The 15,728-nt window shown below is 36.8% G+C and overlaps 1 protein-coding gene across 2 annotated transcripts; it reads left to right on the plus strand.

The window, feature by feature from the left end:
- The first annotated feature begins 36 nt into the window (after positions 1–36).
- Positions 37–15,728, plus strand: LOC111478163 (symplekin). 2 transcript variants are annotated; one of them, XM_023122307.1, is made up of 27 exons: positions 37–418; positions 1,051–1,210; positions 1,565–1,657; positions 1,731–1,833; positions 1,955–2,123; positions 2,349–2,523; positions 3,124–3,252; positions 3,377–3,934; positions 4,122–4,715; positions 5,350–5,418; positions 6,180–6,296; positions 6,370–6,615; positions 7,643–7,690; positions 7,765–7,902; positions 8,200–8,358; positions 8,452–8,514; positions 8,594–8,701; positions 8,806–8,889; positions 9,070–9,117; positions 10,628–10,702; positions 11,535–11,630; positions 11,707–11,787; positions 11,876–11,947; positions 12,612–12,656; positions 12,739–12,822; positions 15,064–15,167; positions 15,242–15,728. In XM_023122307.1, exons 1-27 carry the CDS (start codon positions 201–203, stop codon positions 15,387–15,389), a joined length of 3,984 nt encoding a protein of 1,327 aa, XP_022978075.1. In that variant the 5' UTR covers positions 37–200; the 3' UTR covers positions 15,390–15,728. The 2 variants fall into 2 exon arrangements, with proteins under 2 accessions (XP_022978075.1, XP_022978076.1); XM_023122308.1 differs by having other exon boundaries at positions 8,203–8,358.

A 15,728-nucleotide genomic window follows, 5' to 3' on the forward strand; every position in this document is an offset into this window, starting at 1 on the left:
ATGTTATTTTTCATTATATATTTTTTTTTCAATAAAAACAAAATAAGTCTTTGGCCTTCTCTCTCGCTCTGGACGAGCAGCGAGCTCTGATTTTTCTTAAGCTCCCTCCACTCTCCCTCTTCACCCTTCTTTTCGGAATCAGGAATTCTGTGTAGCGACACTTGAAATTCGAAGTTCTTCATCTTCTTCATTCGAAAGCTATGGTTGCTGTGATGACGGCTGTTGATTCAAAGGAGAGGCTCTCTCGTCTGATTAACTCAACCAAGATTGCTGCAGATATACCTTCCAAGCTTGCTCGTTTGCGTCAATTAAAGAATGATTTGCCGCCGGAAGATCCTGTTTTACTTACTGAGCTCCTCCCTCGTATCCTTGAGCTACAGTCTGACCGCTTCAGCCCCATCCGCAAGTTTGTCACAGAGTACGCTTCCTTTCTATCTCTAGGTTAAGCTCATTTATGCGTTTATGTCCGTTTTTGCATTCACTTCACGGAACGACAGAGATGCGAGTTTTTTTTTTTTTTTTTTTTTTTTTTTTTTTTTTTTTTTTTTTTTTTTTTTTTAATTCTCAGTGTTCAGTTTCGTTTTTCTGTTTTCGTTTGCTGTGATGTTGGGGCTTGGGGAGCTGAATGAAATTTCAAATTCGAAGTGTCTGAATTTCACGTGTAGATTAGGTGTACTGTTATGCATTTCTTCTGTGCATTTTGTATATTCTGGAGAAATATTCATTGATGGATACAACTTAAGATGCCATTCATTGATGATGTACTGAGCTGTCTAAAGCTTATTGTCATTGATATCTTGGGGTATGTCAATGAGTGCTGGTGGTTCGTATTAAATCCTACCAGAGTGTTATGGTATTCCTTTATTTATGGGATATCTGATTGCTCATCTCTCCATCGCATTAAAAGGTATAGATGTCATCTTAATTCTCTTATGAATCAATTTTGCCTGGTGATCTGTTAAACAACTGGGCCTAGGTGGTTCAGTCCTGACTGATTGAGGTAGCTTTGGGAATGGTTCTTACTTATTTAGTTGTTTTATTACTGTGTAGGATGATTGGTGAAATTGGATTCAAGCACATCGACTTGTTGCCTCAAATTGTACCATTATTGATAACAGTTTTGGCTGATGATACTCCAGCTGTTGTTCGGCAATCCATTACTTGTGCCATTGATTTATTTCACATTTGTCTTGTAAAAATTGCGATGAAGGTAATATTCTGCATACTTTGTCAGGTGGTTTTGTTTATACGTTTTCTGTGTATTGCCAGTTCTCATCACAAACCATTCGATGATTTCTACTTCTGCAACTTATTTAGTTTATAGTGTCCAGTGCAAATATAAAATATTTTTCATTTTCATGTTTCAGTTTTATTAGCCAATGGTCATGTATTTTAAAAACATTTAAGCATATTGTAATTTCTCAAGCTTTATGATGGGCACACTCACGTACATTTTGGTTTTTTTTTTTGATGTAGCTGAACTTCTGTGGGAAATAAAATCACCTCTCTCTGAGGAAAAATGTTGTAATCTCACTGTTTTAGGTTCAATTGCATTATGTTACAGGGTCTGTATTCTAGCGCGATAGACAATTCACTTCAATCATTGTGGACATGGATGTTAAAGTTCAAGGAAGAGATATATTCAATAGCCGTTCATGTAAGCAAGAATTATTATGCAATTAGCTATATTCTTTTTGTTACTATGTTTTTAAATACACACTTTTGCTCAGGGAAATGGTGGAATGAGTTTGCTAGCTCTCAAGTTTGTCGTAGAAGTAATTTTACTTTACACACCTGACCCCAATGGCTCTTCAGAGCCTCCTGCTACTGCAGGTAGTTGTCGTCTACTTGGCTTTGTATTTCAGGTCCATCATTGCTTGAGAGGCTTGTCTAAGAATTTAAATAAAATGACTTAAGTTGTCACTGACCTTGGAAATCATTTCTTATTGTGTAGAAAATTCTGTCGATTTTAATATATCGTGGCTTCGTGGAGGTCATCCTATACTCAAAATTAGAGACTTATCAACTGAAGCCAGTCAAAGTTTGGGTTTGTTGCTCGATCAGCTCAGATTCCCAAAAGTGAAATCTCTCAATAATGCAAAGATTATTGTGCTCATTAATAGGTTATATTAATTTCCCTGTATATAAGACCACATTTAAATATTTAATTTCTACTCATTTATTTCTCAATACGTGAAGATAAACCTTCTGAATCATATTAATAAAACTTGAAGTCCTTGAGCCGTCTAATGATTAGTTTAATAATAAATGAAAAATAGACATATAACTATCAGCTCCTTTTGAACTACAGTTCTGACTCATTTTTTCTCTTATATGTTTCTTATTAGTCTTTCAACAATTGCAAACAAGAGGCCTGCTTTTTATGGCCGAATTTTGCCTGTCTTGCTTGGTCTGGACCGCTCAGGCACTATCTTCAATGGGTTGCATGCTCCTGGTGTACATTATGCCTTAAAGAATTCATTTCTCAACTGCTTGAAGTGTACCCATCCAGGTGCTTTACCGGTAAATTTCCAAAACTAAAATTTACCTTCTCGAATCCCCCACCCAAAAAAATGGCATGCTCCTAGCTGGGTGAATTTTCTGTGTTTCCTTTTGCTTTCTTTAGCAGACTGTTTTATATTTTATTATGTTTTACAAGTTATTCTACTTGTACATGTCTTTTGTTCTGTATTAACTCTAACAGGAATATGATATTTTCTCTGTCAGGCAATCCTTTGGCCATGGTTCAAAGGAACTGCTGTTTAATCTGATATATATATCTTTTTACTTAGTTCCCTGGGTTGGCTGCCTGATGATCATAGGACTGTTCTATAAATCTTGATAGCTTTGAATTTATGGGTTCATGGTCAAAAGAAGGTGGGCGTTTAGGATAGGAAATATTATACAAGTTACTCAATGCCAAATGTAGAGTTAGGAAGTAGTCTTGTGAAATTAGTCGAGAAATCGATAAGCTAGCTTGGACACCCATAGTTATAAACAAAGTCCTGCAATTTTTATTTGATTTCTTCTCTGTGTTGAATAGTATAGTAAAGCTGCTATCAGAGATTATTCACCTTCTTGTATGAATTGAAGTGATAATGGAGATAATTATGGTAACTGTAGTGGCGGGATCCTCTAATTGGTGCCCTGAGAGAGATGAAAGTCGGGGGAGTGGCTGAGCCAACCCTTCATCAAGATTCAACAGTTAATGGATCTGTAAAGGAGGAGCAGAGCGATGGCCATTTTACCAAGGTAAGTACCAACATCTTTGTTCATTATTGGTTAAGTATTTATAAATTCAGTCTCGATTGACGGTCTGCTGCCTGAATATGGCATACAGGTGAGCAGATCTAATTAAAACTTTATTCTTGTATAGGATGATAAGGCTACTGTTCAAAGAATTCCTGATATTATGCATAATACTTTGGGGAGGAAGAGGTCTGGTGAACCAGACACCTGTGATTTGAAAGAGGATGGAAATGGATCTGGAAAACGTGCCAGACCAACACCTAAGGTCTCGGAGTCTGAGGAATCATTTAAAGAAATGGAGAGTACTGTTAAGCCTGAACAAGATGCATCATCAAGTGGAACAACTTCAACAGGAGAATTGGATACCGGACCAGCACACCAACTTGTAGCCATGTTTGGTGCCTTAGTTGCTCAAGGAGAAAAAGCTATTGGGTCCTTACAGATCCTTATCTCTAGTATTTCTGCTGACTTGCTTGCTGAGGTTGTCATTGCTAATATGCGTTTCCTTCCTCCTCATCAGCCTGATGCAGGAGATGGAGAACTTCTGCAGAATATGTGTATAAGTGGTAGTGATGCTCAAGTCAAATATCCGTCATCATTTGTAGCTGATGTTCTTTCATTATCTAGCACCTTTCCACCGATTGCATCATTGTTGGATTCTTCTAGGTCATTATCTGATGACATGGTAGTACAATCTTTTCTGTCATGATACCTTGAATTCTGGACCATATTTTCTGTGATGTTTCATTATTTCTTTGTTTGTGTGAGTTTGTTAAATTAAGTTGTCATTTATGCATTTTCTTTCTCACTTTCTTTAACTTGTTCTGCATTGTCCTCTCCTTAATTTTTTTTCTTTCCAATCTCATCCTCAGAAGCCTCAAGAGGGAGGAGACCATCATGCAGTTCCTATTGTTGACAGTGCTGGGACAAATGATGATTCTGAAAATGCTATAACGCCCACTAGTTTACCTGTCTCCAAAGCATCTATATCTGAAGCGGAAGAAGTTTGTTCAATCATTCCATCTAGTATACATGATGTGGCCAATTTAGAGAGTGGGATACCTGGGCTTGATTCTTCTGTTCAAAGTGATGGGTCATCAGATCATGTTGTTACTCCCTCGCTTGCATCATCTGGTTTTGATGATTCTAATCAAGAGAACATTTCAACTTTGGAACTAAGTTCCTCCTTGAAATTATCAGTTTCTAGAGAAAAATCAGAGGAGCTTAGTCCAAAGGCAGTTGTTTCAGATGTCAACAGCTTGGCCTCTTCAATTGCAACTTCTGCGGGGTTGTCTTCTCAGTTGGTCTTGCCCAAGATGTCAGCACCTGTTGTTGACCTTGTAGATGAAGAGAAGGATGAATTACTAAGACTGGCATTTGTGCACATTGTTGAGGCGTATAAGCAAATAGCAGTCGCTGGAGGTTTGCAAGCCCGCTTTTCTCTATTGGCATATTTAGGAGTGGAGGTATCAAGTCTTTCTTGTTTGTGGTTATGAGAAATGTCCTTCCTTAAATTGAATTTAATTTACAGGCTGATTAAATGATTCATATTTTGTTCAGCGAGCAGTATTCCGTATATCATACAATTTAGTTGTTACTACATACAATATTTTCATGCACTAAAATTTGATAATTTCTGAGTTGATTCATCATGTCCATCACCTACCATATACTATGAGAGTGAGGCAGCACGAGAAGTTATTTTACCATTTCATTTTCCTTGCCTCTGGTACCAAAATGAGTTTCTCTTGTTACATATTGATCTTAAGAGGCATTTTTTACAATTTAGAAAATTTTAAAAACTTTCAGTGTGTGTTTCTTCACAGTGTATTTCTTCTGATGGGCACTGAACATGAACTTATACTAACTTTTGTACAGGCTATGATTTTTTAAACTTTACAGTTGTACTTGGTGCGAGTCCTAGTTTCTAAAACACTGAGATGTTCTCCAATTTTATGATTTTCAATTTGGTTGGAAGCTCATCTTATTTTAGATTGTGCTTGTTCTATACTTATTTAAATTTTCTTTGCAATATTACTATCTAAAGACATAAATTTTGGACTTATTTGTTTGCTTAAACTTTCTTTCCTTATTGGGCAGTATCCCTTGGAATTAGAGGCATGGAAAGTGTTGCAAAACCATATATTGGCTGATTATGTAAACAATGAGGTGAGCATTGTCTTAGAATAAGGCTTTTACAAAATGGTCCTGTATCACTATTAACCTTCTTTTTTCCTTCGTTGTTCTCTTGTTACTCTGTTCCTGTATAAATCTACTTCTTTTTGTACTTTCAGTATTGTCCTAAATCCATATGGGTCTTTGCCTCCAATTGTTATTTTTCCTCATCTGCAAGACATACTAGACATTTGAGGAATATATTTACTTGCAACTATCAACATTCGCAGAGATATATAAAATATTATACTGTAGTAAAGATGCTTTCCTTTTGATACTCTCTAAGTAGCTTGAGCACTCTATAAGGTCTTGTTAACATCATATCTTTAACTTCAGTCTCTCTGAAGTTCTCAAGTGCTCAGCCTAGAGTCTGATATTGTTCAAGGCGCTAAAATTAACAACTATTGATCAAGTAGAACTCTAACTTGGATCTCTTAGGGTTTGCTCCAACATCATTTGGTCAATGTTGCCCCAACTTGTATTGAAGTACACTCCCACTTATTTTTATTGAATAAAGTGTCGTACTACTTTAAGTCTGCTATTATTTTTCTTTTGCATTGAAAATAAATTATATTGGTTTATTTTTGCTTGCTTGGTTTGTCAGAAATTTGAATTCATGTTTCATTTTCTCAATTAAGTTAAGATGCATGAGCTTGAATGAGATGTCTGTTACTCTCTCTCTCTATCATCTCTTCTTTTCTTCTGTCTCTGTGTTCAACTAAATCCATACATTCTAACCAGAGCAATTGGTTCAGGGACACGAGTTGACTTTGCGGGTTCTGTATAGGTTATTTGGAGAGGCAGAAGAGGAACACGATTTCTTTACATCTACGACTGCTGCTTCAGTATATGAGACATTTCTGGTCACTGTGGTGTGTGCTTTGTGACCCTAATTCCTCCAAGTATTATTCTGTGTAGATGCGAATGATTTGATTTTCTATGCAGGCAGAAACACTTAGAGATTCTTTTCCTCCATCGGACAAGTCATTGAGTAGATTGCTTGGTGAAGCTCCTTATCTACCAAAGTCAGTCATAACCCTGTTGGAAAGCATGTGCTCTCCTGGAAACAGTGAAAATGCAGATAAGGATCTCCAAAGTGGTGATCGTGTAACTCAAGGTCTTAGTGCAGTGTGGAGTTTAATTTTATTGAGACCCCCTATCCGTGATGTCTGCTTGAAAATTGCCTTACAGGTTTTAATTTTTCTTGAACTTATTTCAGTCTCTGTTCTACTTCAATTACTTTCTTCGTAACACAGGCTTTTTGTTCTTTACTTCCATTTAATGTTTTATTGATGAGCATAACTATATTTAAACAATGTTTAACGGTTAAGAGATCATGACTACAGTATTATGCTCTGTCTGATGCAGACATCTAATCCTGTTGGTTTTTTCGTCCTTAGTTAGATACAAATTCATATTTGATGTTTCTTTTTAAATATATATTTTTTAAAATTTATTTATGATTAATTGGGATAATTTGTAATACCTTGTTTGTTCAAGTCTTTAGGTATTTTATGTCGTGTAATTGCCTTACATGTGTTTGTCAAAACCATGATGTCTGCCTGACAATTGCCTTCCAGGGTTTAATTTTCTCCGAACTTATTTCAGTTTCTCAGTTTTTGTTCTACTTCAATTACTTCCTTTGTGACATAGCTTTTAGTTCACAGATTGTAATTTAATGGTTGATTGCTGAGCATAACTATGTTTAAAAGAATAGTAAACGGTTAAGAGTTTTGAGTACGGTATAATGCATTGTTTGAATGCAGATGACAATTCCTGTTGGTTTGTTCGTACTTAACTAGATATGAGTTCGTATTTGATGTTTCTTTTTTAATATTTTATTTATTTATTTATGATTAGTTTGGATCATTTGTATTTCATTTTTTGTTCAAGTCTTTAAGTATTTTATGTTGTGTAATTGCCTTGCACGTGTCGTGTCTGTCAAAGCATGTGATGTTTGGAGACCCTCCCCCCCCCCCCCCCCCCCCCCCCCCCCCCCCCCCCCCCCCCCCCCCCCCCCCCCCCCCCCCCCCCCCCCCCCCCCCCCCCCCCCCCCCCCCCCCCCCCCCCCCCCCCCCCCCCCCCCCCCCCCCCCCCCCCCCCCCCCCCCCCCCNCCCCCCCACACACACACACACACACACACACTTTGCTCTAGAGGAGCCTTTTACCTGTCATTGATCTCACTTTGATTTTCTTTTCTCTTTTTACCATTGAAAGAGCACTGTGCATCTCTCTGAGGAAGTGAGGATGAAGGCAATTCGTCTGGTAATTTGTTGACAACTTAAAATTCGACAAAACTCTCTCTTTCCAGTTACTTAAGTTGTTCTCTCTTTTTGTAGGTTGCTAACAAGCTTTATCCTATACCATCCATTTCTCAACGAATAGAAGATTTTTCTAAGGAGATGCTGCTTTCTGCCATTAGTGACCTTGCAACAGATGCGGCAGATGCTGATGGATCAGTATCAGAATCACACAAGGTTTGTTTTCATATGGCGATGCAAGAAAAACATCAAATGCTGGATCAGATGCAAATTTCTTTCAAGTATTACCTAATTGTAATTTTAGATGTCTTGTTCGGGTTCATAAGTGGAATTTTGGTTTAATATGAAGTTCCAAATTTTAGTTAGAATTCCTGATTCTAGAGTTCACGTATTACACCTTACCTAATTCTGATTCTTCAATTCTTTTTGATGTTTCAACTATTTAATTAGATTTGTTGTCACCTAGTAGTCTTGAAAATTTAGAATTGACTTCTACAATTGTTACTTTTTGAGCAGGATGTTCATCCAGAAAAATCTTTAATTGAATCTAGTGCCGTCAATAAAGATATATCCTCTGATGCTTGTCCTTCATCCATTTCACAAGCTGACACATCTCTTCCAATCTCTGAAGCCCAGCGTCGGATGTCCTTGTACTTTGCACTTTGCACAAAGGTTTGAGGTTGTCTGATTTAGTAACTTAAGTTTGTCTTGTGAAAATAACTTTTTTTTTAATCTTACAGTCTATTTGTGTAATCTAAATGACAGAAGCACTCACTTTTTCGCCAAATTTTTGTCATGTATAAAAATGCCTCAAAAGCAATTAAGCAGGTTTGTCCCACTTCATAATGCTGCTTTGCTTCTCATGAGTTCTGATTTCTGAAATTTCTATCTCTTGTATTTTGTATAGGCTGTTCATGACCATATTCCAATACTTGTCCGCACAATGGGCTCATCCTCAGATCTTCTTGAAATTCTTACTGATCCTCCAAGCGGAAGTGAGAATCTTGTAATGCAGGTTTTTCCTGGATCAATCAAACTATTTTTTTATTATACACTGAAACCATGAAAATGGAAGACATAACAGTTACTTTTTATTTCCCTGATATATTGCCATTTTAGGTTTTGCATATTCTGACAGATGGGATTACTCCTTCGTCTGAGTTAGTTTTTACCGTAAGCAAGTTATACAATTCAAAACTAAAGGTGAGCACTGTTCTCTTTCGACCACGAAGCTATTAGCTTAAAACTTCTCGATTTATGTTTATATTGTATTTTCCTCTAAGTTTTCAGGATATTGAGGTTCTGATCCTAAATTCCGAATAGAAAAGTCTACTAATAAGAGGCTTACTTTTCTAATGGTTGTCATGTGTTGATTGCTTTTAGGATGTGGAGATTATGATCCCTGTATTACCATATCTACCAAAAGATGAGGTGGGTAACCTCTCTCTTCCACTATTTGAGTACCTATATGTTTTGAGCTTGTATAATGGCAGCATTTTTTAATTTGAATTTTTATCTTACTTAACAATTATGTTTCAACAATCTTCTATATCACTTATCCTTGAAGCATTTTTATCATATGTTTTACTATCCATGTTTTATTTCTTTGTAGTAGGAATCTGGCTAATATCCTCTACTTTTGTCTAAAATTTTGATTCTTAACAACCTGAATCTATAGTTGTTCTCTTATCGTCTCAAGGTTAAATTATAGTTTGTCTCCAAATTGTATATGACTTTTCAATTTGGTTCTAAACGTTTAAACTTGAGTTAACTCCCTTAAAAAAATTGATAAAATTATCACGTAGGGGGTCACAGCTCACTAGCATACTAACTCGGGAATTGTTCAATTTGGTCCTTGAACTGTGAATACTTCTTCAGTTTGATACTTTAAAATTTTAAGGGATTATTTGGCCCACAAGGGTTGAAGTTGGGAAGCTTAAGTTTGTAGAACTTGTGCTTGAATGGTACAAAGATTAATAGAAACCTGAGTATAAGTAACTTTTGTTTGGTGTTTGAGTTTATGATTTGTAAAAGCTAATATACAGTTATGAATCTGGAATTCATAAGCCAGAATTTATGTATCTCATGGGATTAACATACTTATAGCATGGAAATAAACCTGTATACCCAATATAAGTACTAACCCTGAGCTATGTAAAGCTCCAATAAGAAGTTTCATTTATATTCCTTACTATCTCGACTGTTTTGAAACTACCCTTCAAGCCAACCCTAAGCTAACTTTGAAACAAAAGAGAATGATATCACTATCCTCTGTACTTCCAACTTTGTTAAAAAAATGACCGCTTCTCCCAATTTCTCCTCTGTTTCTACAGAATTCGAAGGTCTAATATTGTTTCTTGGTACATCATCTAACAATGAAAAAGAAAAAAGACCACTTCTCCCAATTTCTACCTTCTGTTTTTACAAAGTTGGAAGGTTTAATGTTGTTTCTTGGCAGATCATCTAACAGTGACAGATGGATGCCCACATAATGCTTTTTTATTCCATCTGCCCGGGATATTATTTTTTCAATCTTCTATCTCTTTTCTTTTCTTTTTGATAGGCAACAGAAGATATTTCAATAATAAGATGAACTATACCTACCATGAATGGATAAAAGAAAACTGGAGATTATTACAAAGCCTTCCAGTAAAATGCTTGTATTTAAACTCTTTCACAAAACTTGTCTAAAGAGAGTTCGTCTTTGAAAGCCCGATTGTTTCTTTTTGTCTATAGCACCAGACGAAAGCTCTGATACATTTATCAATCTTTCCAGTTGCCCTTTGGTATCCTCCGTGTTACTTCTTTATGCTTTCATTTTCTTTCATTTTCAACATTTCCAAATTTCACTGTGACTGCTTCCTATTTATTTTTGTTCTCATGTTGCTTTAAAAATGTTCACAATCAATTGAAATCATCTGTATTCATTTTTTTTTGTTAGGTCATGATGATTTTCCCCCAGATTGTGAATCTTCCAGGTGACAAATTCCAAGCAGCACTTCTGCGGATATTGCAGGTATTTTTCCCCGTTCTTCCTTGCTCGCGTATGTAGCATGGTGTTTACTTTCATGTTTTTCAGGAGAAGAATGTGAACTCCCATCATGAACCTAAAATAGATTTCCGTATCTAGCTGGGAATATGTTTTATGCCTACTCATTGCAGCATTCAACAGGAAAATATTATTTTCTTTAATTATAAAGCTATTTTCGTTGATGCTTGAAAAGAAAAAAATTGAATGGACTAGGAAGGGTATTGATTTTGGGTAAACCAGCAGTATAATCTGCATGAGGTAGAACTATTCATTTGTTATTTTATCAGCTTGGCTGTGCTTTAGCCGATTTTTCACACTTTTACAGGTCAAATGGACGAAAATAGCCCAAAAAATAGGGTAAAACATCGATTTTATCCCAAAAAATAGACAGAGGATAGAATTTTCTAAGAAATGGTCTTTACAGTCAAATGAAGAAATAAATTTGAGAAGGAGGATAGTCTAATTCATCTTGTCTTGCTTTCGTCTTGAAATTCTCTTTGATTTTCTTTACTCTCCAGTCAAGGTTCAGTCAATGGAGCAATAGAATTGTTTTCACTTTATCTTTAGTAGATTATTTTTTGTATCCCTTGTTTAGATAACTTTGTTTTTTATGGCAAGCTAAACAGCCAACCACTTATTTTGTCCTCAACCACACTGCGTCTCTTTTCTATAGGAGTGTGACGAGCTCACTAATTGCATTTAGTTTCATACTTCAAAACAAGAGACAGAATGTTTCATGTCAGCAAGTGTTTCCGCCATATAATTGATCGTATTGTAGGTTCTATATTTATTTAATTTCCTCTAATATCCTACTCAGGGATCATCTCAGTCTGGGCCAGTTCTAAATCCAGCTGAAGTTCTAATTGCTATTCATGGAATTGATCCTGATAGAGATGGAATTCCTCTCAAGAAGGTTTGGCCCTCTTCATTGTCTCTTTGTAAAACCTTTCCATGTCTCCTTTTTGAACTACTGGTTGCTTCACCTGCAGGTCACAGATGCATGCAATGCTTGCTTTGAGCAGCGTCAAACTTTCACACAGCAAATCATTGCAAAAGTTTTGAATCAATTGGTTTGTATGATAATGATGAATATTTCGATAGCATATGAAGACGGTTTTTTTTTTTTTAAAATGACACCAAGTGGCTTGTCCCGTGCAGGTTGAGCAGATTCCTCTTCCATTATTGTTCATGCGCACAGTATTGCAAGCCATCGGCACTTTTCCATCACTGGTAAGATTATGACTCTTGCTCTCTTTGATCATTAATTTCTGATAAATGAGAATGTATCATTCTTTTTCTTTGGTTGGCAACGGATGACATCTGTCATGGTACTAGGTCAATGTAGAAGTATGATCTGTTATGTATTACATATAAATATTTCCTTTGTTATGTCTATTCTGTTCAAATCCCCAATTTGATAATGGTTGGGGAAGAGGCCTATTAATTGTTGTTTTTGGCTTTTCTTTTTCCTCGTCAAGAGCATGGATTCTGCCCCACTTAAAATGTAAGGTGCTTGTATATTCGGTTTGAGATTGCATCTTTGCATTTTTATAATCCATATTTTTTCCCTTGCACTATCTTAATTAAAAAACTTTAAAAGGTGTGATATTCCCCTAGTCTAATATGTTGGACTGAAATGGCTCAAAATTATTGATTGCTCGATTCATCTCAGGTAAACCATTTCATTCTCCCTTCTTTTTGTTTCTTCTTCCGTTTCTTTTTAACAAGGATTGAGAGGTCTTGAGACAAAAGATAGGGAAATAAACAACCTAAAGGGTCAGGAGAAGCTGGACCCTGCCTAAAAACTATAAAAGCAGTGGCGTCCAATCAATTTCTTTCTCCTTTTCTACAATATCGCATGCACTAATAACATTTTTCGTTTTCTTCTTTACAGGTAGATTTTATAATGGAGATTCTATCTCGTCTCGTTGGCAAGCAGGTCAATATTTTTCCACTTTTAGATTACTTGTGAATGTGAATTAAGTTTTCAACATTCTAAATCTGGCGATGAGCTCTTGCAGATATGGAAATACCCCAAGTTATGGGTAGGCTTCTTGAAGTGTGCACTCTTGACAAAGCCTCAATCCTTTAATGTGCTGCTTCAGGTGTGTCTTGATAGTAGGCGTTCCTCTATTAACTTTTTCCTGTAATCCCCTATGATTATCTGGTTATTTATTGTTTGTTGAAAACATTGTATTGAGTGCCTTGTTGTCTTGGAAGGGTTTGAGGATGCATCTGAGGCCATGGCTTGACTTATGGGTCCCTGATGGTTGGCCAGTCATCCTCAGGGCAAAGCTTTGGACTATTTAAGCTTCCCTCCAATCAATGACATCAGTAGGGGTAGGAGTCATTCGGTGTGTGTATTGGATTCCTCACCTGAGTGGTCTGAGATCAGAGAGAAAAAGAACTAACTACTATTTTCCTTACCTGAGGGGATTAGGCTGCGGTTCATACCCCTGTCGTTTGCTTTCTGCTAAGTATCCATGTTTGGCTTGTTTATTAACTTCTAGATCCATATGACAATCCTCACTCGGTTCCTCAGCAAAAACCTTGTAGGAGCAAGGTTCCTTGTAAGGGATTCGAAGGATGATGCCAAATCAAGTGAGGGACTTCCATGTGAAGACGATTGACTAATTTTCTTAGTTGTTGCTCTGTTGCCCCTATAATGATCATCGAAAGCAATGGAGTCTTTTGGTCTATAGTTATTGTTATGGTGGAGAAGTTCCAGTTCAGGTGAGGTGGGTGGTTTTATTCTGCCATGGGAGGGGTGGAGAAGCGTAGTGTTCATGAGGGAAGGATGAAGGGGAGGGACGAGGGTGAAAGAGAACAGATAGATGAGATATCATGAACCGATAGGGTTATTTATTGCTTTGATAACAAAACACAATTTCATCCCAAAAGAAGAGCTATAGAAAGATAACCACCAAGAGGCATGAGCGAAAATACATTTACAAGAAAAGCCTCCAGTGATAAGAAAGAATTATAGTTGCAAAATGGCTCTCCCTTTAAAAGTTTGACATCTGAACAATTGGAATAACGCATTAAATATCCTGCATAATACCCCGTCCAAAATTATTCAGCAGGTTGGCCCAGCATTTATTGAAATAGGAATAAAGAAAGAGAATGTGGCAATGATCTTCGGCAGACTGGTAGAAATTTTGATCCCGCCATCTAGTTATTTTTTCAGGAATATAACCTTGCTAGTTTTTTCGATCTGAGCGAGACTTGACTTCTCTGGCAGGAGTCTTCTGTTACTGTTGTTGATATCCCCTTAAACAAGCTCTTTCCATTACAGTTAAACAAGCTCTTTCCATTAAAGTTAAACAAGCCTTTTCCATTAAAATTCAACTAGCCGACAATCTTCGCCATCTGATCACCAACTATGGTCCTCCGTCCTAGCATGACAAAGAAGTTATGGTCCTGTGGACTGGGTTCAGAGCGCTTTTTTTATTATGAGTTTAGTTTAGTTGTTGATTTTAGATTAATTAGTATTTTTGATTTAATAGTTACTTGTTTTATTTTTTCTGTAAGGCCATAAATAGCCACTTATAGAAATGTAATGGGAGCTTTAAATATTATTTTGATATAGAACTTTGTTTTAAAGAATGTTCTCTTAACCTTAGGGATGGATTTCCCTTGTTTAGCCATGGATTTGGCATCATCTCTAATCCTTTGCATCATGGCCTTTCATTAAAAACCAGCTTTTATAGGGTTTGCAGATTCTGGACATTCAGGAGGAGCCTTAAGGTAGTGTTTTTCTCCAATATCCCCTTTAAAAGGACCTTAGGAAGTCCCCGAAATTGAAGCTGGCTGGCACAGCGGTAAAAGAAGAGAGCCTTCGAGTAAAGAATCTGCAAGGCCAAATGGTTTTGGGAGGGGTTGAAAATTTTAGTTTCTTTATTCTAAGTACCTCTTTCAATTCCTTTTATGGCAAGTTTAGAGGTCTCTTAGAGCCTTGAGGGAACTTAGACGAAACGTTCTCCCATCTCCTTTTCTCTTGGATGCTATTAGTAGCTTGGTGGCTGAACCTTTGCGAACTGGAGTTCTTGAAGTCCTTCAAATTGGGCTCTAATGTTGTAGTTTGCTCTATAGGATATTAAAGGATGCTGCAGCAGCAGTAGGACTAGGAGCATGGTTCAATATTTGAGATATATTGTATCGATAATGAACGAAGTCTCTAAAAAGGCTTCCATCTATTGTAAAATCGAAACAATGATCTCGACCATTGGTTGAGACCTTCTATAAAAGGTTGATTTGACAATATATTTATATGATATGTACTACATTCTACATATGAATTACACGAAAGCAACGTCCTTATTATCGACTTTCATGTGCTCTTTCAGCTACCACCAGCACAGCTCGAAAATGCATTAAACAAAACTGCAGCACTAAAGGCACCTTTGGTTGCTCATGCTAGCCAACCGAACATCCGATCGACACTCCCAAGGTTGCATAACTACTCAATTTCATAGTATTCTTTGCTTCCTATGTTAATCAGACAGATTTGCTTTTCATTTCCAGGGCTGTATTGACTGTTCTAGGGATTGCCTTGGATGCTCAAAATACAAGCCAGGTGCAATCGAGTCAGGCTAACACGGTCGATTCAGGTAACTCGGAGAAGGAGGTTACAGTCCAAGACAAATCTAAAGAATCATCTGTAGCCAGTTGATGGATTGGGATTGATTTTTCTCAGCCATGTTCTTCAAGTTCCATGCTTTCTCACAGACAAGATTTTGACGCAACAGGCTTTCCTTCTAAAAGGTCAGAAGTGAGAAGGGTAAACATGATTCCTTTGGATTTGCTTCCTTCCAAGTTACCCTATAAAAGCTGTGGCATAGGTAGAGAGTACTCATTGTATTATGTGTGGGGAAGTGCATTGCTCTAAGATTGTAATAGCAAGAGGGTTCTATACATTTGTTGCAAGAAATTTATACAATTTGAAATCCAAACTTCATGAAAGCATTTAAATCAAAACTTAGATAATCTTTGTTGCATCAAAGTTAGATAA

The sequence above is a fragment of the Cucurbita maxima genome, unplaced genomic scaffold, assembly GCF_002738345.1.
Source record: "Cucurbita maxima cultivar Rimu unplaced genomic scaffold, Cmax_1.0 Cma_Scf00004, whole genome shotgun sequence".
NCBI classification, from domain to species: Eukaryota; Viridiplantae; Streptophyta; class Magnoliopsida; order Cucurbitales; family Cucurbitaceae; genus Cucurbita; species Cucurbita maxima.

Bases quoted from the DNA above. Each gene is read 5' to 3' on its own strand.
- LOC111478163 (XM_023122307.1), top strand. From the start codon at position 201: ATGGTTGCTGTGATGACGGCTGTTGATTCAAAGGAGAGGCTCTCTCGT. The intron at 6,297-6,369 runs GTGTGTGCTTTG...TTTTCTATGCAG, and splicing joins AGACATTTCTGGTCACTGTG to GCAGAAACACTTAGAGATTC. The intron at 15,168-15,241 runs GTTGCATAACTA...TTTCATTTCCAG, and splicing joins ATCCGATCGACACTCCCAAG to GGCTGTATTGACTGTTCTAG.